The sequence below is a fragment of the Primulina eburnea genome, chromosome 13 (assembly GCF_022965805.1).
Source record: "Primulina eburnea isolate SZY01 chromosome 13, ASM2296580v1, whole genome shotgun sequence".
Taxonomy (NCBI): Eukaryota; Viridiplantae; Streptophyta; class Magnoliopsida; order Lamiales; family Gesneriaceae; genus Primulina; species Primulina eburnea.
In genome coordinates this window covers 35,524,811-35,545,768 of record NC_133113.1, presented here as the reverse complement: position 1 = coordinate 35,545,768, position 20,958 = coordinate 35,524,811, and the positions used below count along the sequence as shown (strand labels likewise).

General features: G+C 32.3%; 3 protein-coding genes across 8 annotated transcripts; 2 read left to right on the top strand and 1 right to left on the bottom strand.

Annotated features, from left to right (window-relative positions):
- Positions 1 to 1,389: 1,389 nt before the first annotated feature.
- LOC140808684 (polygalacturonase At1g48100) lies at positions 1,390 to 4,230 on the bottom strand. 2 transcript variants are annotated; one of them, XM_073165849.1, is made up of 8 exons: positions 3,670 to 4,230; positions 3,468 to 3,596; positions 3,206 to 3,373; positions 3,036 to 3,071; positions 2,416 to 2,623; positions 2,252 to 2,333; positions 1,999 to 2,107; positions 1,390 to 1,913 (listed from the first exon to the last, which is right to left on the bottom strand). In XM_073165849.1, the coding sequence occupies exons 1-8, from the start codon at positions 3,865 to 3,867 to the stop codon at positions 1,503 to 1,505; spliced, it is 1,341 nt and encodes a 446-aa protein (XP_073021950.1). In that variant the 5' UTR covers positions 3,868 to 4,230; the 3' UTR covers positions 1,390 to 1,502. The 2 variants fall into 2 exon arrangements, with proteins under 2 accessions (XP_073021950.1, XP_073021951.1); XM_073165850.1 differs by lacking the exon at positions 3,036 to 3,071.
- Positions 4,231 to 10,795: 6,565 nt separating this feature from the next.
- Positions 10,796 to 13,583, top strand: LOC140808679 (cysteine-rich receptor-like protein kinase 3). Of its 2 annotated transcripts, XM_073165842.1 has the most exons (7): positions 10,797 to 11,760; positions 11,876 to 11,992; positions 12,072 to 12,211; positions 12,313 to 12,523; positions 12,611 to 12,845; positions 12,957 to 13,089; positions 13,158 to 13,583. In XM_073165842.1, exons 1-7 carry the CDS (start codon positions 10,998 to 11,000, stop codon positions 13,491 to 13,493), a joined length of 1,935 nt encoding a protein of 644 aa, XP_073021943.1. In that variant the 5' UTR covers positions 10,797 to 10,997; the 3' UTR covers positions 13,494 to 13,583. The 2 variants fall into 2 exon arrangements, 1 of the variants encoding a protein (XP_073021943.1); XR_012112993.1 differs by having other exon boundaries at positions 10,796 to 11,760; positions 12,611 to 13,089; positions 13,158 to 13,277.
- A 1,241-nt stretch (positions 13,584 to 14,824) lies between these two features.
- LOC140808678 (cysteine-rich receptor-like protein kinase 2) lies at positions 14,825 to 18,346 on the top strand. Of its 4 annotated transcripts, none has more exons than XM_073165837.1 (8): positions 14,825 to 15,000; positions 15,373 to 16,158; positions 16,277 to 16,390; positions 16,515 to 16,654; positions 16,731 to 16,941; positions 17,042 to 17,276; positions 17,368 to 17,518; positions 17,671 to 18,346. In XM_073165837.1, exons 2-8 carry the CDS (start codon positions 15,402 to 15,404, stop codon positions 18,010 to 18,012), a joined length of 1,950 nt encoding a protein of 649 aa, XP_073021938.1. In that variant the 5' UTR covers positions 14,825 to 15,000; positions 15,373 to 15,401; the 3' UTR covers positions 18,013 to 18,346. The 4 variants fall into 4 exon arrangements, with proteins under 4 accessions (XP_073021938.1, XP_073021941.1, XP_073021940.1 ...); XM_073165840.1 differs by lacking the exon at positions 14,825 to 15,000 and adding an exon at positions 15,024 to 15,185; XM_073165839.1 differs by lacking the exon at positions 14,825 to 15,000 and adding an exon at positions 15,258 to 15,272.
- Positions 18,347 to 20,958: the final 2,612 nt, after the last annotated feature.

Here is a 20,958-nt window from a genome sequence, read left to right as displayed (position 1 = left end):
TTTAATTTAAAAATGTGTTTGATTTAGTTAATACCGAATTATTATATGTGTTAGCGCGCTTGAGAAATTGGGTGGCAAATGAATATGCTGGCTAGTCTACGTCACATTCAAAGTTATACAACTGATCTTGAGGCTTGATCGAACTATATCTTAGGAACTCATAGAACTGTACATATTCTCTCCATTTTAATTTTGTTCCGGATTGGCCCAAATTAAATTAAGGTGATCAGAAGTTTTTCCATCATCAATTCCCCGTTTGCACAACTGATTATTAATATATGTAACAGCATGGTTTCTTAACCCAGCTGTCTTTTATTCAAAAAAATAAAAATAAATAGCTGTTTTATTTGTTACTAATAATAATGCATTCTACCAAGCCCACCAATATGTGAATTTTTCACTGTTGTGCTTAAGTGATGTATTGGATTTTGGATGAGAAAGATTTGATTTGAGTAATGAATTTTAAATAACACATATCTTAAGTATATTTGAAATTCATCATAATAATTATTAGAATTGTTTAAAGATGAATATTGGATTTGTGGGATGAATCCACGCACAACCCAAATGTATATTCATCTATATCCACTTAAAGATGATTTAAGTGGAATTGTTGTCCATCATCTGTTAAGCGAAGAACATGATACATATGGGGTGTATCTGTGTATTTGAGTTTTGTTTTGACTCACTAAACCTCTTGCATGTGTCTTTTATGAATTTCCCATATTTATGATTAGTGAGGTCATGTTGCAGAAGGAATCGTGGCGGGCATTTTAGTTGATCAGCGAGTGCGCATGCATTATTGAAAAGAGTGGATTGTGGGCGGTGCCTTTTCTCCACCTTGAATATATATATATATATATATATATATATATATATATATATATATATATGTGTGTGTGTGTGTGTGTGTGTGTGTGTGTGTTCTTTGATCGGTATGATCTGATAACTTATCTTTATCGTACATCTCATGAACATTTATTATTATTGGTTATGAATTAATTATTAAAAGAGTAGGCAGTACTGCAATGCACTCAACTGTCACTCCTTCAAAATTTAAATTTGATTCCTTACCTAACTAGCTATGAAAAATAAATCTTTCTTTTGTTATTCCCCTTCGCTTTTTGATATCAAATCTTCAATTCCGATGGTCTCAGTCTCACCGTTTATAAATTTTTTCAGTAAAACAATCGCGATCAACTATATATATTCAACGTACGAGGCTCGAAAATGTGACAAATTAAACCACTATGTATTGTGGTGTTCAACGATCAAAATGCGTTGTTTGTTCGATTGGCTCCTCATGTTCGAAAATGTGACAAATTAAACCACTATGTATTGTCATGATTAATACACACGCACAATTTACATACCAAACTTAAGGCCTAAAATCATCACAATCACGGATTTTACATAATAATTAAGGCATCACCTGCTGCATATATCTGCATGTAACCATCGCACACAAAGGAAGCCAAAATTCAAACAAGGCTCACTAATAGTCAACAGCTAACATCGTGTGATCTTGATATTCTCCTGCTAAAATCACTCCCACTTCTCACACAATAATTCATGCTTTCAGGAACAAGCAGTCCCGATGATTTTCCATATGAATTTGAGCACAACGGTTGCTGAATTAATGCTCCATGTTTTTTGGAGGGCTGTAGTTGAATGGAATCCAGAACAACATCTATGCATGGAAATGAAATGCTGCACGCCATATGAATGGGTTGTGATGCATAAGTCCCTGTAATCCGATTGAATTCAACTCCCGATATTGCCACTGCCTCTGTTTGGTTCTTGCAGGCATATTGATTCTTGTCACAATAGTACTGATCGATCACTATCGGATACTTAACGTCTGTGACTTGGATATTTGAAAACGACACATTTTTCACCGATCCAAGACCACCCTAAAAACGGATGACTTGTGAACAACGCATAATCAAGAAAATTATACAAATTGAATTTTACAAGATTCTTTTTAGTGTTTAATACCTGCCATGTTTTGATCCTGGCTCCATATAGAGTGTTCAGCATTGTGATGTTTTCAACTAAGATATTGGAGACACATGCGAGGCTTTTACCCTTTCCTAGTCCTCCTAAACTGAAGTTTGTTCGAAAACCAAATTGCATTGCGCTCATAAAATCCTTTCATAGGAAAAATCAATTTGTTCTTTCTATGCTTTGGTGTGCGTGTATGAAGAAGGGCGAATATCTAAGATATTAACAGATAACCTGTAATAGTTACCTTATTCCATGACCAGGGCTACAGTTTATATGATGGACATGAACATTGGAACAACCGGTTTGTATAGACACACAATCATCTCCTATTCAACGAAACAGTAAATTAAATTGGACTTCAATACATTTATAATTTAGCTCGGATCATACGAAAATCTGAATTCTTGCCTGATCCTATGTTGGAATGCTGGATTTCTACATCTTGGGAGTTCTGCAGGTGAATGCCATCAGTATTCGGGCTGTTTCCAGGAGAGAAAATCGTAATATTGTTGACCTTCACTCTTCTAGAGTTATCGAATTTTAGATGGCATAAAGGGCTGTTTTTTATACTAATGTCGCGAACCGTGATGTTATAGCTCGCGTAGAATCTCAGTGCCTGTTATATAAATGGAGAAAATCCTTATGGTCAGGAAAAATAGCCAATTTAGTTATCTTTTTTGTCTTGTTTTGTTATTTTGGTAGTTGTCAAATTAGGCTTTAGTCATGTAAATTTTGTTTTTTTTGTTGATTTTTTAGTTATATTTCGCTGGAACACATGGCACTTGGATAAGTAAATAATTTTCGATGTCACATAAAAATTTTAACACCGCGTCCTAGCTTCGGCAAAATATGGCTAAAATCAACAAAAATAAAAGTTAGAAAATTAAGAGCCAACTTTACAACTCAGAGCTGAAAACATAAATATTAAAGAAAATTTACTCGAGGAAATCGACAATTTTGCCACGAATGATCAGTTTTGTGGGTTTTTCACTTTTTGAAATTTAAAACATGCAAGATTTCAGACTTACGGTTGGTTTAATGCTTGATATTTTTTTCGCTTTCTTCTTCTGAATAAAAAAATAAACATCAAAGGAAAGACAGGTAAATATGTAACATATATATACACACACATATAAATTGTAACCACCCTCGAAATGTATATGTTAAATTGACATTTGAATTTTGTGACATATACTACCTGAGTATCATCATTTAATGAAGAATCCCACCAGTTATAACCTTGCCCATCAGCTGTACCTGAACCCTGGATTGTAAAGTTATGAAGCCACTTAAAGTTTATCCATTGATACAAGCTATATTTTGTCCATGTTCCAATTTTCGCAGGGGCTAAAATAATCCCATCAATCTGTTAGAAATTTTATAGAAACAAAAAATTAGCACAATTTCCATCATAAATTCGATTATTTAATAAGAAAAGAAAAGGTTTACTTAGGACTTACCTGTAAAACAAGATTCGGCAGACAGGGCCCTTGGAGTGTCAAGGGTTTTATCAGAAATTTAAATTCTGAAGGAACTTCAACGACAGCTCCTGATATCTTGCAAGCAGATTTCCAAGCTGCTAAAAGTGCCTGTTGGTGCCATTTATTTATTTGTACCTAAAACCAAACTCGCGGCTGGTAGCATTAAAAATCGGGAGCATACCTTGGAATCGTCAGAAAGACCATCACCCTTGGCTCCAAATGCAAGCACATTGAAAAGAAAAGGATTGTTCCAGTTGTCATTCTTCCGTTTCTTGTTTTGCATTTTGCTTTTCTTGACGTGGGCTTGGTTTGCCGCTGTTACAGATGAGGTAGAAATGAGTACGAAAAGAGAGCATATAGTGATGAGTTTCAGGTTCATTTTGTGGTCTTTGCATTTTAACCCAATTAGTACTGACAGTTTATATAGTTGCTTGCGTCTTACATGATTTATAAGATATTATTACAAGGACAACCCCCACACCCCTAGCTCCTAATTTCTTTTTATATAAAACTAGATAGACAGGTCATGTCCATGAACTTTTTGTCTAAAAATCCATTAAACTTTTTTTTTTATATATTTCGATCGTTTCATTTAGATTTCAAGATTTATTTGATAGGGAGATGTTGGCCTCCAATTAGCCAAGATACATAAAGCATTCTCAATATTATTAGATTGTACCGGTAAACATTGAATTCCCACAATTTAAGTAATGCTTAAAGATTTATAACATTTGATTTAAAAAAATTTGTAAATGACAAAAGATCGTTGTTTGAATCTAGCTAGGATTAATGCATGTTTTGCTATTTCCGAATTAAGAGACTCGATTTCCATAGTTTTTTTTTATTATTATTATTATAACCATGTTCTCTCATTATAAGAAGTTAAATAAGAAATATAGAAAATAGCCATTGTTGTACAAACATGGATTATTTTAGAGAGATCAAAAAAGAGAAGAAGTTTATCCGTGTTTTAAATTTCCGACCCACTAAACCAGAGAAGCCAGTGAATGAAAGCACAAATACCAATACTTAATGCCGTACCAATTAGAAAGTAACATTTAAAAAGTTGAACATTTCATGCCTTTACAATTTGGCAAACATGTTTTACTAATTTTTGTGAACACATTGTTCGGTAAATGTACAGTTGTAGAGGCCGGTGGACCTACTAAAAAGAATAGAAGTATTATATATGACTTCTAATTGTGAATTTTCTAATATACCTTTATTCATTTAATTTAGCAAATTAAATCAATAATTTCTTTGATGGGTTTTTTTTTAATTTATTGTTTATCTTAAATATCTTTAAATATTAATGCATATTGAATTTATTAATTTACCCATAATTTTTCTTTGTTTTACCTAAAATTAGTGTATTTCTTCATGGTTGCTAATGAATATTTAATATTTATATCTTATCTTTTATTTTATTTTATAAATTGATTTAAGTAATAATTAAATAAATAGTTACTCAATAATTTAGTGATTTCATTTATGATTCATTATGTATTATGATAATATTTTAGATAATAATGTTTTTAAAATTAACGTTTCCATTATTATATATTTTGTTATCAATTTTCAATTGTGTTCTGAACATAATACAAAATATGATTATATTAGTCTTATTCTATTACGAAATCATCATATATAATATATTGATTTGTTATCTTGTTTGTTCTTTTCAACCTATTAATTAATTTCTAATTGTATATGATGAAATTACATACATAAAATATTTTTTTTTCTCTTTTCTACATATTAATTAATTTATCATTATATACGATGAATTTATATATATAGAAACTATTTTTCACATTTCAAAATAACAAAATTGTTATTTAATATTACTCACTTATTAAATTAACTAAGTTATGTTTACCAATTCATTGTGCATTATTACTATGATTGCAACTTAATGAAGCATAGGTGATGACATAGAGTGGTCACCCTAACAATTAATATTTGTGTTTAAATTATTATTAGTAATAAAACTATTTTGCTGTTCGATGAAATTCTTTGATTAATGAGAATAAATTTGATTTAGAAAAATGATTTCTAGAATGTAAAATAACAACTATATCATATTTGTTAGGTGCAATAATTGTTTATGTAAGGTATAACAATCCAAATGTGACGTTTGAGTTGTTTTACGATTCTAAAAGATTTTAGTTAATGTTGCATCGTTATCTCGGTTATATATTTTGGTAAAGCGTCAAATGAATGATCTTACAATTGGTATATATAAGAGTCAAAGTCATGAGATTAATTCTCATATATTGCAATTAGTGTAATTATTAATATTGTTGGAGTGCAATAATTGTCCTTGTTTGATACATCGAATCATGTTAACTACTATACCGTTTAAAATATTTGAGTTGATATGTATCTATTCTAAAAAAGAAAAAAGTTAAACAAAATTTGCAAGGAGTTAAAAGTTAGCAAAAGCATAATTAATATTTAACTTAATAACAAGTATAGAGGTTTTATATTAACATCATTATGATAATTTTGCTAATTAAGATAATTTTATTTGACAACCAGTACTATATGCACTCCATTTAAATACATTTTGATTCTGGCTTAGTAAAATTTACTATTCTCTTAATTTTGTTTTTTCATTGTGAATGATATTTGGATGAAAAATATCTTTGTTAATTTGATAGAGCTGTCATTATGTTATAATCATGCAAATTGAAAATTGTTATATAAACAAGTGAATATATTTGATTTATCGTCATGGTATATTTTTATTTATTGTGTTTGATATATTTAGATTAATAAATACTCACTGATATATTTAGATTAATAAATACTCATAACAAGATGTTATTCAAACGAATTTAAAAATTATCTAAATCTCGTTATTATATTTTTCATTATTAATCACCCATGTGCGATTCATTCCTAGTATATATATATATATATCAGATTTAGGGCGCCACGTGTCGTGTTTTTTTTTTTTTAAATTTGAAATTCACAAACTCATCATCTTCACCTTCATCTCCACTGCTCTCTCCTCTCTCTCAAACAACTCGTGGAACGTAAAACCGAATTTCTCCTAGCATTCATCTGCATTGTAGTGGCTACCGCCGCCGGCCACTCACCCTCGGCTGCGCAACTATTTCACCAGTTGCCACCACCATTCCTACTCTCACGGCACCTCCGCCAACTATTTCCACTCCTCCGACCGTAGCTCCCATAATTTCTCCACCGATGGTCTCAACTTCTCTGCTAGCTGACCACCGAAAGCCGCTCCTGTTCAGTCGCGCACGGCGCACCCGAGCTTAATATATTAGTTAATGTAATAAAAAATATTTTTTTTTTATAAACTCATGTTAATCACATATATGAAAATTTCATGTTTCACATATTTATTGGGTTTTTATTAAAAATAATTTAATTTTTCAAATTAATTTCAAAAATACTTTAAAAAAAAAACGTTTGCAAAACTACCTCAATCCGCGCTTATGAAGCACGGACGCTGCTCACGTGGCGCAGCGTCCGTGCTTCGTAAGCGCGGACGCTGCAAACGTGGAGCAGCGTCCGTGCTTACGAAGCTTGCGACGGCATTTAGCGACGGATTATATATAGACCCGTCGCTAAAATTGAATCCGCGACGATTCTAAAACACCGTCGCTACATATGAATCGGCGACGGTTTAAATTGCGACGGTTTTAATCCGTCGCTACAATTAGCGACGGTTTAAAACCGTCGCTAATGTACTCCGCAGACAGCTTGCATCTTTGCAGCATGCAATGTGCGCACTGCGAAAAACCATTTTTGTTGTAGTGAAGATATTGAAAATCCGTAATTCTCGGTAGTCCCGATTTTTCAGTAAGTTCGGTATTTTTTCGACACGATATTTCAGTATTTCGGTATTTTTTCCCACCCCTAACTTCTACTATTCAACCTGGTTTTTTCACTGAGTCAGAGATTACTGACTTTGGTTTGTTTAGGCAGCATGATTTTCGACAAAGACGAAGTGTGAAAATCCTGCTGACTTATAAATTATAGTATATTTTTTATGAATAATATTAAATGTATCACCAATATATTGTTAGAACGATATTTATAATTATTATATCACGAGATTTTACTATTATATCACAAGATTTTACTGTTATATCGCGAGATTTTGTATTCAATATATCAGCCTAGACAGTCATCCCCGACTCACTGAAAAAACCAGGTTGAATAGTAGAAGTTCCTGAAAAAACTTATTTCGTGATTAATTTTTGTCTGTTTTTTTTTTCAATGTCTTCACTACAACAAAAATGGTTTTTCGTAGTGCGCACATTGCATGCTGCAAAGATGCAAGTCGTTGAAAGTTCAAGATTATCCGCGGCGAACACGTACATGCTGTTAATAATATTATTAGCGTGCAACGTATGAAATTTCGAGCTCTAAACTTAGCGACGGTTTTATCCGTAACTACAAATAGCGACGGTTTTAAAACCGTCGCAATGTGAACCGTCGCCGATTCATATTTAGCGACGGTGTTTTAGAACCGTCGCTTATTCAATTTTAGCGACGGGTCTATATATAATTCGTCGCTAAAGTCCGTCGCAAGCACCATCCGTGCTTCGTACGAAGCACGGACGCTGCTCCACGTTTGCAGTGTCCGCGCTTACGAAGCACGGACGCTGCGCCACGTGAGCAGCGTCCGCGCTTCATAAGCGCGGATTGAGGTAGTTTTGCAAACGTTTTTTTTTTAAAGTATTTTTGAAATTAATTTTAAAAATTAAATTATTTTTAATAAAAACAAGTTATTTTAAATAATTTATCTTACATTATATCATTTTGTTTGTTATTTTTCTTCTCCTCTCAAATTCTAGTGAATACAAATATTTTTTCATTATATTTAGTATCAATGATGTATTTTCTGGCTCGTAAATAAAATGTTTATGATATATTTTAAGCATCTTTTGAATTTCAAATAAATTATATATGAAAATAATTACGAATTTTTGTTTAATCTAATTTATCAAATTTTTTCAAGACAATAATTTATAACAATTGAATATCTTTAAACAAAATATTATTGCAAGTGTGTAGATGTCAAGTTTTAATAACTAATACGGATATTGCACGACAAAAATTAATACATTACAATTCTATTTCAAATACAATTCTTTAGTTAACTTTTAACAAAAAGTTGAATAAATTAATAAAATAAATTGAAATTAAAATAAAAAGAGGAAACAAACACAATATAAATAATTTAAATTAAAATAATAAATAAATAATTTTTAGAATCTCGGTTAATGCACATATCTTTAATCTTCAATAATTGATTGAATTTTTAAGCAATGCTTTTGAAGGAATTCATTATTTTATCAATATACTAAGTCAAATCATATTGAACTAATTCAACAACATGCAATAATCAATTATTCTTTTGTTATTTAAGAATTGTAATCGCAGCAATAAACGATGGAATTCTCTAGCTTTCATTTTTAGTATATAACTATTAACATGTATTCAATCTCATATGTTGTTAGAATTGGTTAGGTGTTAAGAATGGATGAATGAACACCTAATAAAAAATTTAGCATGATTGGTTTGGGCTAACAAATCACATTCACTTTATCTCAGCCGAGTTGAGATACAAGTCATGATGTGAGACCTCATGATTTGATTAAGTAGATTATGAGTAGTAAATCAACTCATAATATAATTGTATTTGGAAATGGAGTTGACATAGTTTATGTAAATGGAAATAAACTATACAATTTGAAAATACTTCATAATTATTTGAAATATTTTGTATTTGAATGACAAATTTGTAAATAACTGGAAAAATAATTGATTTAAATTTGATGACAATTTTGTAAATAAGTGAAAAAAAATAGTTGATTTAAATTTGATGACAATTTTGTAAATACTTGGAAAACTACTTGATTTGATATTGATGGCAAAATGGTAATTCGGTAAAGAAATTCAATGAGAGCCTTGCTTGAATGTTGGCTACGTGTCCTTTGATTCCCTTACTCCTTTATATATATTAGGTATTTTTCACACGCGGTGTGTGTACAGTTTTTTTTATAGATATTTATAGACTAAAGTGAAATTTGACAAATTATGGAGGGACTAAAGTGCTATTTGAATAGTTGTAATTAAAAGAATAAAAACAAAAAAGTTTTTTGAAATAAAACAAAAATGTAATTTTGATACCAAATGAGGGTAAAATTGAGAAAACAAAAAACAGACCAAGGACAAAGTTGGAAGATCCAAAAACGGGCCAATATTTTTGGCTCTATTAGACAAATTCTTAATAGAAGTAATAGATATATATTATAATATTACATGCAATCAGATTTAACTGGATAGCACAACCGCCTTATTCCTTCCTATTGCATTTACGTGTGTATCTGGTTTTCTTACTGTTTCTCCTTCGATTCTGAAGTTTCAACGTGATCGAAGATTTTGACAAAAGGTAAGTTCATACTTCTTGAATTTTCTAGTTTTTAATTTAAGGTTAGTGTTTTGAATTATTGTCATTTGAGGAAGAATATGAGAATTATGAAATTTTTAATCGTTGGATTGAGATTGAAGAATTATTTATCAATTGTTATTAATTCTGATAAATATATGTGGTAGAATAACCGACAAGAAACTAAGTTTCGAAGTCGTAATGGAATTATGCGATGATTTAAATTTGATATGAATTTTCGAAGTTTCAAAAGCTATTTAAAACTTATATTATCGATTTTGAATGATGTTATTGATTTAAATGAATATGTTATTGATGTAGATAGATTATTATACTGAAATCTTCAAGCTACATCAACTGAAACGAAGAATTGAGGTATGTTGTGACTAGACAACATACGACATGTATCTGTATTATATGATATAGGAACTCTTCTTCAAATAAGGCTTTCTGCTGTATTGTAATAAGGGTAGTATTGAATTGGAGATGAACGTAGATTTGAAGATTCTTTCATTGAATGCCGCTTCTGCATAACTTTGTGGTTTGGAGTTGGATTCGGAGCAGAAACGAGCTCCTTAACGAGCTTGTTTAACGAGCCGAACCCGAGCCAGGCTCATTAAACAAGATAAACGAGCCATTAACGAGCCGAGCAAATAGTTTAACCAGCCGAGCCCGAGCCTGATACTGTTCGGCTCGGCTCGCTCGCTCGACTCATTTACATTCCTTGTTATATCGAATAAATATCGTTGCTATCTCAAAAAAAAAAAAAAAAAAGAGAGAGTTAAGTTGCAATAAAAACAAAAATATTATATCAAAAATAAAATTTGACAACAAAGTTTATATTTTCAAATTGGAAGATTGGTGGCGAAAATACGATCATAATTATAATAATTCCTCAGATTCTGGAAGACCCTAGTTCATCATCAATGATCTACATCAGTCAACAAAGGCGGAGCAGTTTTCAGCACCCATACGGTTTCTTGAATTTTTCCACTAAACTCAGTCTTCCCAGGTGATAAAAAATAAAACTTTCCAAAACCATAAGTTCCTCTTTTTCACTTTTGTTCAAGAATCAAATGAAATTTCCAGCTCTGTGGATTATAGTGTCGTTGTTGGCATGTGCGAAAAAATCCGCCTGTGATCCACGAGCAACAGAAGCAGCTTTAATATGTAGCAACATATCAGCAACAAATTCCGATAGGCAAGTTTTTGTGGCTAACTTTTTAGCTACCATGGATTCTGTAACACCACAAATTGCTAGGCAAAAATATGGGGTTGTTGTAAATGGAACTGGAAATAATACGGTCTATACATTTGGCGAGTGTTTCAAAGATTTGTCTCAGAATGATTGTGACCTTTGTTTTGCTCGGTGCAAGACTCAAATTTTGAGGTGCCTCCCATTTCAGAGATTGGTTAAAGGAGGCCGGCTTTTCTATGATGGGTGCTACTTGAGATATGATGATTATAGGTTTTTTAATGAGAGTTTGAGTTCTGTGGATAGAACTGTTTGCGGAGGTGGTGATTTTGTTGGGGACCAGACTTTGTTTGGTGAAAATGTTATGGAATTGGCAAGGAATATGAGAGTGGAGGGGCCTAAGACTGATGGATTTTTTACTGGGTTCGTGAATAAGGGGAATTTGACTGTTTATGGGATGGCTCAATGCTGGGAGTTTGTAGAAGGGGGTGATTGTGTAAAATGTTTGGAGAGTTCAGTGTCTAGAATCGGTTCTTGCCCACCAAAGGTGGAGGGAAGGGTTTTGAATGCTGGTTGTTACTTTAGATATTCCCTAACAAGATTTTACAACAATTCTGAGGCTGATTCATCTAGTGTGGGCGGAGGTGAGTTAAATTTTGTTATTGTTCAACTTACTTACTACAAGGGCCATCTCACATTTCTTGGTTTATCCAATGTACGCATTGTTGTAATAAATTTGATATGAACCCATGGTACTAGGGAGCTCTAATCGCCATACAACTATTCTAGCCTCGGTTTTTGCTGCTATTGCTTTTCTGCTGTTTATAGCTGTCATTTCGTTATTTGGAATGATGAAGATTCTACGACTGAGAAGAGGTACATAGATTTGGTCGAATATTTTTGTTTTTGGTTAGATATTTTAATATGAAAACTAACACAAGCTATGATCTTGTAGAGAAAAAGAAACTAGGGTCAGTTTTGGCCATAGTTAACAAGTCCAAAATCAACTTTTCGTATGAACATCTTGAGAAAGCGACTAATTACTTTCATATCTCCAATAAACTGGGGCAAGGAGGATCTGGTGCAGTTTATAAAGTAATTATAGCGTCTTAAAATCTCTTCTTCTATTAGAAGGAAATGGATGCTTTGGCCACTTCGATAAAGCTTTTCTATTCTCTCTGTCTATTGACAAACAGGGCACCTTACCAGGTGGGAAAATTGTTGCTGTAAAAAGGCTTTTCTTCAATACATCACAATGGGCGGATCATTTCTTTAATGAAGTTAACTTGATTAGCGGTATTGATCACAAGAATTTAGTGAAGCTCTTGGGTTGCAGTATTACAGGGCCTGAAAGTCTCCTTGTGTACGAATATGTCCCAAATCAAAGCCTCCATTATCACCTTTTTGGTTGTTCTCTTAACCTCAAGTCCAGATTCTGAACACCTTTTTTTATTGTTTACCATGATCCAACACTTAAACTTTGGATTGGTTCAGGTAGAAAACATGGCCAGCCTCTCAGTTGGGAGGACAGATACAAAATAATATTGGGAACTGCTTCGGGTTTGGCTTTTCTTCACGAAGGATCACAATTAAGAATAATACATAGAGACATAAAATCGAGCAATGTATTGCTCGATGATGATTTTACTCCAAAAATTGCTGATTTTGGTCTTGCCAGATTATTCCCAGAGGATCAGTCTCACATAAGCACTGCTGTCGCTGGCACACTGTAAATTAAGCACATTTTTTCTTGATGTTTCTATCTCCAGTGATGTTTTGTTTCGTCTGTTTTTTGTTAATCTTGCTATCAAGAGAACGCTGAGTAGTTTCTATCTTATAGTGGCTACATGGCTCCAGAATACATAGTTCGTGGGAAATTGACAGAAAAAGCAGATGTCTATAGTTTTGGAGTTCTTGTTATTGAAGTTATCTGTGGCGCAAAGAATACCAACTTTTTTCCTATCCTACAAAGGGTACATCCTTGGTTTTCTATCCACAGCATGAATTTATGCATCTTTTGCTTATCTGGGCCGTTTTTTAGGTGTGGAACCTATATGGATCGGGAAAAGTGAGTGAAGCAGTGGATCCATCAATCAAGGGTATTTTCCCTGAAGAAGAGGCATCCAGACTTCTTCAGATAGGCCTAATTTGTGTACAGGCAGATGCAGAAATTCGTCCGTCCATGTCAACCATCGTGAAAACACTCAATTATGTATATGAAATACCTCAGCCAACTCAGCCACCATTTCTCAGCTCGACGAGTTCGGGTATCGTAAGTCAGTTTAAGTACCAACGGGGGACATATTTTTCACAGCCCGGTTCTCACACTCATTCGTCTGGAAATGAAATAACAGAGAGCTCTATTGAACCAAGATGAAAGAGTTTTGATTGATAACAAGGTTAAAGTAGATAGGCTTGTCTAATGGCATGAAACCATAAATGTAAATACTATTTTTGTTTTTCCGTTCCTCTGAGTTTTTCCATTTCCGTGATCTATGAAAGACTTTTCAACCCGATGATTTTGGCGTTTAATTGGGTTTCACAATTTAATGGAAATGAAAACAAATTATATATATGAGTTATCTATATCTATATATATATATATATATATAAAAGTGTGGATAAAGTGCATTGTTTTCCAATTGTGTAATGACAAAATTAACTTTCTATACACATTTCAAGAATAAATTGTAACTTCTATATTAATTTCATCAAATAACTCATCTTTATACTACATTTAGATGTTTTATCTTTTTGGTTTTCCCTCTACATTTTTTTCCAATGATTTTATTGTAAAACCTTCTATACACATTTCAAAAATAAATTGTAAGTCCTGTATTAATTTCAGCAAATAACTCATCTTTATACTACATTTTCCCTCTACATTTTTTTCCAATGATTTTATTGTAATTTTTTAATTATATTTTTAGTGTAATTTCTAATTAAGTAATAAATTGTAGTATCACAAAAAGATATATGAAAGTTTATTTCTTTTGTTATATTTCAAATTTTAATTGTGAAAATCATATCAATAGTTTAAAATCTATATTTAATAATTATTATATAAGTTTATTTGATATTTACCATATAATCTTCTTTGAATGTACATTTCTTTACATATATTGATTTATTTATTATTTTAAAATTTATTTAACAAAATATTAATAGTCATCAATGTTAGTTTACGAAAGATTGATATATAAAATTTATTATCCATTATATAAAATTGTAAAAATAAAAAGTAAAATTTCTTTAGGATGTTATATTAAATATTATGAGTTATATTTTACTATTAATATTACTGTTTCATTTGTTTAATATTTATTAATTATATTTTTTAAAATAAAATAAAATTTTCGGGTCAACCTAACCCGATCGTTTTTTTGAGTCAGCATAGGGTTCAACCTGAACCCCAAAATCCCAAAAACCAAACCTAATTTTTTCGGGTTTATGGATTGTATCTGATTTTGACATTCTTAGTTTTAATTTTTATTTGTGTTTTATTTTATATTTATATATACAAAATCAATGGTTTGGAAATATTTAGTTTTTGGCGGATGCAAGAGTTTAATAAAATTACTTAAAAGCAATAAAACGTTAATTTGATCTGATAAATAAATATTATTCCCATGTGGCATCATCAATTAGACAACTGTACGAGCATTAGCCACTCTTGTTGACATTAAGCCCTTTTCTTTGACTAAAATGAAACCTGCTCCAATTTATGAACAAAATCGCAAGTACTTTTGAAGAAGTCTGATTTCAACCATATCCAACCTCTGTTCTTCACTTGTCAGAATCACACAGTGCAGCCACGCTTTTACTTTCTTCTCTTTTTTCATCTTCTCTGCTGATCACTTGGCTTAGCTTGTGAGAAAAAAGCGGTGAGTTTTGATTTTAAGATGATTTTTTGCTCTTCCAAGCTGTGCAAGTTGATTTGAAAATTTCGAGAGAAAAAAATGGTTGGAATGGTTCTCTGATAGGATTTCAGTAACCGGTGTCGTATATGTTTATGGAAAAATTCAAGATAGCGAAGCATACCTCAGATTATTAGACGATGATGATATTAGTAAGAAATTGTCCCAGTGTTCTAGCTATTGCTAGGTGGGGTCCTGCTGTATTTTTATGAGATTAATGTTGGTCGGCTCTCTGGTTGGTAGGGGTGTCACATTCTCATTCATAAGTTCTTCAATTATCATCTCCGGTAATTTAATTCATTTCATTCTTAATCTCTTGATACTTGCTCCTTTAAACAGACAATTGAGGAATTTCAGATTCAACCGAAATGAAGAGATCTGTTCTTAATCCATATTGCGTCATCGTTATCTTGAATATGCTGCTGTTACCAGATTCAACATTTGCTGATCCCAGATCTCAAACTGTCAAGATTATGTGTGGGCACCAACGTGAGAATAATCCCACCCTTTTTGTACCCAACTTTGTCGCCACCATGGAGAACATAAGCGACCAAATAAGAACTTCCGGCTTTGGCTTAGCTGTGATGGGTTCTGGTCTGGATACCAATTACGGTTTAGCACAATGCTACGGCGATCTTTCCTTGGTTGACTGTGTTTTATGCTACGCCGAAGCTCGTACTGTTCTGCCCCAGTGTTTTCCTTTTAATGGTGGAAGAATTTTTCTCGACGGCTGTTTCATGCGAGCTGAAAACTACAGTTTCTTTCAAGAATTTATGGGGCCAAATGATCACGCTGTATGTGGGAATGGGACTCGAAAGAGTAACCCATTTCAAGTTACTGCAAGACAGGCCATCTCTGATTCGGTTTCTGCCGCGCAAAAGCATAATGGTTATGCTCGGGCGGAGATGGCCGTGTCTGGAACAGCTAACGAGTCAGTTTATGTGTTGGCCAACTGTTGGAGGACACTGAGTTGGAATTCTTGCAGAGATTGTTTGGAGAATGCATCTGCAAGGGTATTGGGGTGCTTGCCTTTCTCCGAGGGCCGAGCACTGAATACAGGTTGTATTTTGCGGTACTCGGATACCAATTTCCTTAATCCTACACCGGGGAAAAGTAGTTCGAGAGGTAAAGTCTCAACTTCTTATCTCAATCAATCTTCTTAGTTTTAAATGTTAACGTTAGTTGCCTATTAGTTTTCTTTATCGATCTGGCTTGGTCAGTATGATTCTTCTTTCTTCCACAGGGATGATAATAGTTATAGTAGTCGCAGTGGTTAGTGCAGTTGCAGTTTTTATCATTGGAGGTGTCATTGTGGTGTATTTCTGGAACCGCAGGACAATACAGAGGAAGAGAAAAGGTAGAAGATACATTTATCTAAATTCAATTTTAATTTGGTCTCTTAGATTAAATTATGTCAAATATAAATTTGGTGGAAATTCACTCTGTTACTCATTTTAATTAACCGTTTACGACCCTGCAAGGTTCCAATGACGCAAATGGATTGGTGAAAACCCTTCACGATAGCAGCTTGAACTTCAAATATTCGACACTAGAGAAGGCCACTGGTTCTTTTGATGAGTCCAACAAGCTCGGCCAAGGTGGATTTGGCACTGTGTACAAGGTTATAACAGTTAGTTACAAGTGTGTTGACGCACAATAAATTGATCTCTGAAACTAGAAGCTCGATGTTGATACAGGGTGTTTTGCCAGATGGAAGAGAAATTGCTGTGAAAAGGCTTTTCTATAATAACAAACATAGAGCTGCCGGTTTCTACAACGAAGTTAACATTATTAGCAGTATTGAGCACAAAAATTTAGTCCGGTTATTGGGATGCAGTTGCTCAGGTCCTGAAAGCCTTCTCGTTTATGAATTTTTACAGAATAAGAGTCTGGATCGTTTCATATTCGGTAAGAAAAACTGCTATTGTTTCGAAATTTTTGACGATTGCCTGATTTTCTTTATTAGATTTCCCTGTATAAACTATTGTGTAACAAAGTGTGGTTGCAGATTCAAGCAAAGGGAAAGCATTAAACTGGGAGAAGAGATTCAAGATAATTATAGGAACTGTAGAGGGGTTGGTCTATCTTCATGAGAACACAAAGGCACGAATCATCCATCGAGATATAAAAGCAAGCAATATTCTCCTGGACTCCAGACTGAATGCCAAAATCGCCGATTTCGGGCTGGCAAGGTCTTTTCAAGAAGACGAAAGCCATATTAGCACTGCTATAGCAGGAACACTGTGAGAATTTGTCATTCTTTGAATCCTAAAATGTATTCACCCTTACACTAGTAGAGAACCATAAGTTTTCTCGAATTGGCAAAATATGCAGAGGGTACATGGCTCCAGAATATTTAGCTCATGGCCAGTTGACAGAAAAAGCAGATGTGTACAGTTTTGGTGTGCTTTTGCTGGAAATTGTAACGGGCAGGCAGAATAACAGAAGCAAAAGTACTGAATACATGGACAGCTTGGTAACCATTGTAAGTTCTAAAGACTTCACTTGTTATCTATGCAATATTGTAAGAGCGGATCTAAAGTTGGGTTTTAGGGTGAGAAACATCCAGGTCACATAACAAAATAACAAGATTTTACGAGTCTGATTACTTGTACAACTACTAACCTTTTTTTGTAGGCATGGAAACATTTCCAGCAAAGAACAGTGGAGGAGCTGTTCGATCCGAGTGTAATGCTACATAACTACCCTAATAATATTGTGAAAAATGAGATGTTAAGAGTCGTCCACGTGGGACTTCTGTGCACCCAAGAGATCCCCTCGCTACGACCCTCTATGTCTAAGGCACTACAGTTGCTGGTAAAGAAAGATGAACACCTCCCTATACCGACTAATCCTCCTTTCATGGATGAGAAAACGATGGAGCTTAACGAGATGAGCGAAAACCAGTCGTCACCACTCTACCATGACAATGATGCTTCAGTTGCCAGCATTTCTCAGAGTATATTTTATCCCAGATGAGAGCAAAACTGAACTGAAGTTCACCATCAACCAAACCAGTTAACTCTATTTTTATTGGTGAAAACAGTTTCAAGACTCAAAATCTTGTTAGTCCCGGAAAAGTTATTTTAAATATAATAGTTTTGTTTTCAGATTTGTGAAGTTTGACACAATTTATAGCATGTAGAAACATATATAATAAGAAAAGAACTGCTAAAAGTGTTGGAACATGGAATACAATTAAGTCGGTTATACATTTCTGTTACACCGATGGCTGCTCGAGCGTATGCTTATATCATTTTATGTATTTATTTCTTCCTTTGGCCATTGAACAATGCAACTATATACTTTTATTTGATTTCCTATTTTGATTTTTAAAAAAAATTATTCGATGATGAAAGTAATCAGAGGGTTTTAATACAAGGTTGTTAATTGGTAAAATAAATTCAGTTTTTAGTATTATTTAGATGGATTAAATTCAAGTGAACATGAAATTCACTATGTATCAAGTTATTTGAGTATGTCTTTTGACGGTCTCACAAATCTTTATATGTGAGACGGGTCAACCCTATCAATATTCATAATAAAAAGTAATACTCTTAGAATAAAAAATAATACTTTTTCATGGATGATCTAAATAAAAAAAATCCATATCACAAAATACGATCCGTGAGATCGTCTCACATAAGTTTTTGTCAAGTTATTTTTATTAATGATATTATGTATTTTAAATATTAATAATTATAATTTTTTTTTAAAGAAACCCGTAAAATCATTCCATACATAAAGTACTAGGGTCTAGGGATTGACTCCCAATTTTTTTTTATTATTATTAATGAAGGTGTAAGAGTGTATTAATTCATCTTTTACGTCCCCCATAATAATATTATCATCCTGCCATGATCAACTTCAAGATAATTCTGAGCAACTATCCATTCATTTTCCTCTTTCTACAAGATGAAGTACATCCATTGCTAACATTTATAATAATCTTCATCAATCCCGCCGCAGTTTCCATTTTTTTTCAACAACAGTACATCAATCCCATTATCATTAATCCTGAAAACTGCTTTAAATATTAAAGTAACATTTTTTCGCAGTCAAAAAACAATAGAGTTTTATAACTTTTTATGTTTCAAAACTTATTAATGCGTTGTTTGATTTAAAATCATTCATAAAATGTTTATTTTAATTTATTTTTGCATTCTTAAGGCTGACTCTAGCTAACCTAATATTTAGATGGTAAAACATTTTTGTATATATATACGAACGATCTACTGAAATACACATCTTATTCGATTATCGATGTAGGTACATGATTAGAAACTGTGTCTCTCGCCAAGATCGCACTAGAAATCTTGAAGAAATTTGAGCATTGAGAATGATTGCCGGAATTGCACGTGCAATTCCGGCGGCAGTGACAACGACGATGCATGCATATAACTATCCTTAACTAGATTGTGTTAATTAAATCGTGTTTTATATTATCAACTTTTTGTAATATGTTTTTTTATAAACACTCTCTCAATCCTATCTGAATTATTCTTGAATCGAGATTCTACTTGAATCAAGAATCTATAATTTTCATTATTTAAAATTCTCAAGTTGTATTTTCCACTCTTGCAAATATCAGATATAATTAAATAATTATCAACTCTTGATAATACATAATATAATATAATTAAATAATCATTAATTAATTAATTAATGAACCCTAGACTCCTTTAGAATAGTATTTAATTATATATTCTAAATTCATTAATTAAATAATCATGAACTCAGTATAAATCTGATCAATGATCGGACATCGTCGATATGACGAGGGTACAAATCTCGTTTATGTAATAAAAAAAAAGAATTCTGCTGATTCATTTTTGGAAGCTGCCTATTTTGTGAACTCCTTCACTGAATTAGACGGTTCCACTTTCCTCATTTACTTAGCAGTTAAGCAACTTTCAGAACTTCCAATGACGGATTCTACGTATAAAGTTATTTATAAAAAATACGTTTGATCTTTATCAAACTACAGTCGTCAAATAAAACTCCTTGAATTTGACTATCTCAACAGGAACATAGAATCTGATAGTTGAGTGACCTTTAATGGTTCAGTCTCACAATTGGGAGCGGATCCAAGGAGTTCATTTCCCCTTATTCAGAGAAAAGTACTTGTGGTAGGGCCGCTATGTCTTTAGATCTTCAGTTAGGGTTTGGTTGACGTTCCACTGTTCCCACAAAAAAAAATTTGATTAACGTTCTTTTGTATCACTTATTTTTTATACTATATAGTAACTATCATATATATATCTATTACCTATATATAAATATGAATATATAAATATATACCTATATAAATATATGAGTCTGTATTGTGAACTTACCTTTTTACCCTTTTATTTATTTTATAATTTGTTATGTTCATTTGATTCTTTAAGTAATTTTCTATGTTATTTTAATATGTTAATTAATAGTGTACTTAATTTTCAATTTTGAGTTTTCTTTTTTACTCCTTCATTTGTTTTATATTTTGTCATGTTCATGGGGTTTTTTAAGTCATTTTTCATGTTAGTTTAATATGATAATTAATAGTGTATTTAAATCAATCAAATTAATTATTATTTTGATTTTACTATAAATTTATCATCATGTTATACATTTAAAAAATTGGTAATATTACTAACATCTATTTTATTTGATCTAAGGAAAATTGTGTGACTTCGTATTATATTTTTATTTCTTAAGGTTTTATTAAAGGATTTTTCATGATGATTTTGAGGCACCATTTTTTCCTTTGTGTGTTTTTTAAAAAGTAAAATATCATTCGCTTTATTTGAAAAAAAATATTGAAAAATTTATAAATTGTTTGAATAATATGAGTTAGTATTTAATTTGAGAGTGATTTATGTTTTTGTTGCTCGTATATACTTCAATTTCTTTGTTATTGTACTTAATAAACTATTTTTGAACTTT

What these genes read in the sequence shown, in the direction of transcription:
- LOC140808684 (XM_073165849.1), bottom strand. Translation starts at nt 3,867, where the DNA reads ATGAACCTGAAACTCATCACTATATGCTCTCTTTTCGTACTCATTTCT. An exon ending in GTCTTTCTGACGATTCCAAG is followed by an intron (nt 3,597 to 3,669) that starts GTATGCTCCCGA and finishes TGGCACCAACAG; the next exon opens with GCACTTTTAGCAGCTTGGAA. An exon ending in TGCCGAATCTTGTTTTACAG is followed by an intron (nt 3,374 to 3,467) that starts GTAAGTCCTAAG and finishes AATTTCTAACAG; the next exon opens with ATTGATGGGATTATTTTAGC.
- LOC140808679 (XM_073165842.1), top strand. Translation starts at nt 10,998, where the DNA reads ATGAAATTTCCAGCTCTGTGGATTATAGTGTCGTTGTTGGCATGTGCG. An exon ending in GATTCTACGACTGAGAAGAG is followed by an intron (nt 11,993 to 12,071) that starts GTACATAGATTT and finishes ATGATCTTGTAG; the next exon opens with AGAAAAAGAAACTAGGGTCA. An exon ending in TTTTTCCTATCCTACAAAGG is followed by an intron (nt 13,090 to 13,157) that starts GTACATCCTTGG and finishes GCCGTTTTTTAG; the next exon opens with GTGTGGAACCTATATGGATC.
- LOC140808678 (XM_073165837.1), top strand. Translation starts at nt 15,402, where the DNA reads ATGAAGAGATCTGTTCTTAATCCATATTGCGTCATCGTTATCTTGAAT. An exon ending in GGGGAAAAGTAGTTCGAGAG is followed by an intron (nt 16,159 to 16,276) that starts GTAAAGTCTCAA and finishes TTTCTTCCACAG; the next exon opens with GGATGATAATAGTTATAGTA. An exon ending in GATTTGGCACTGTGTACAAG is followed by an intron (nt 16,655 to 16,730) that starts GTTATAACAGTT and finishes ATGTTGATACAG; the next exon opens with GGTGTTTTGCCAGATGGAAG.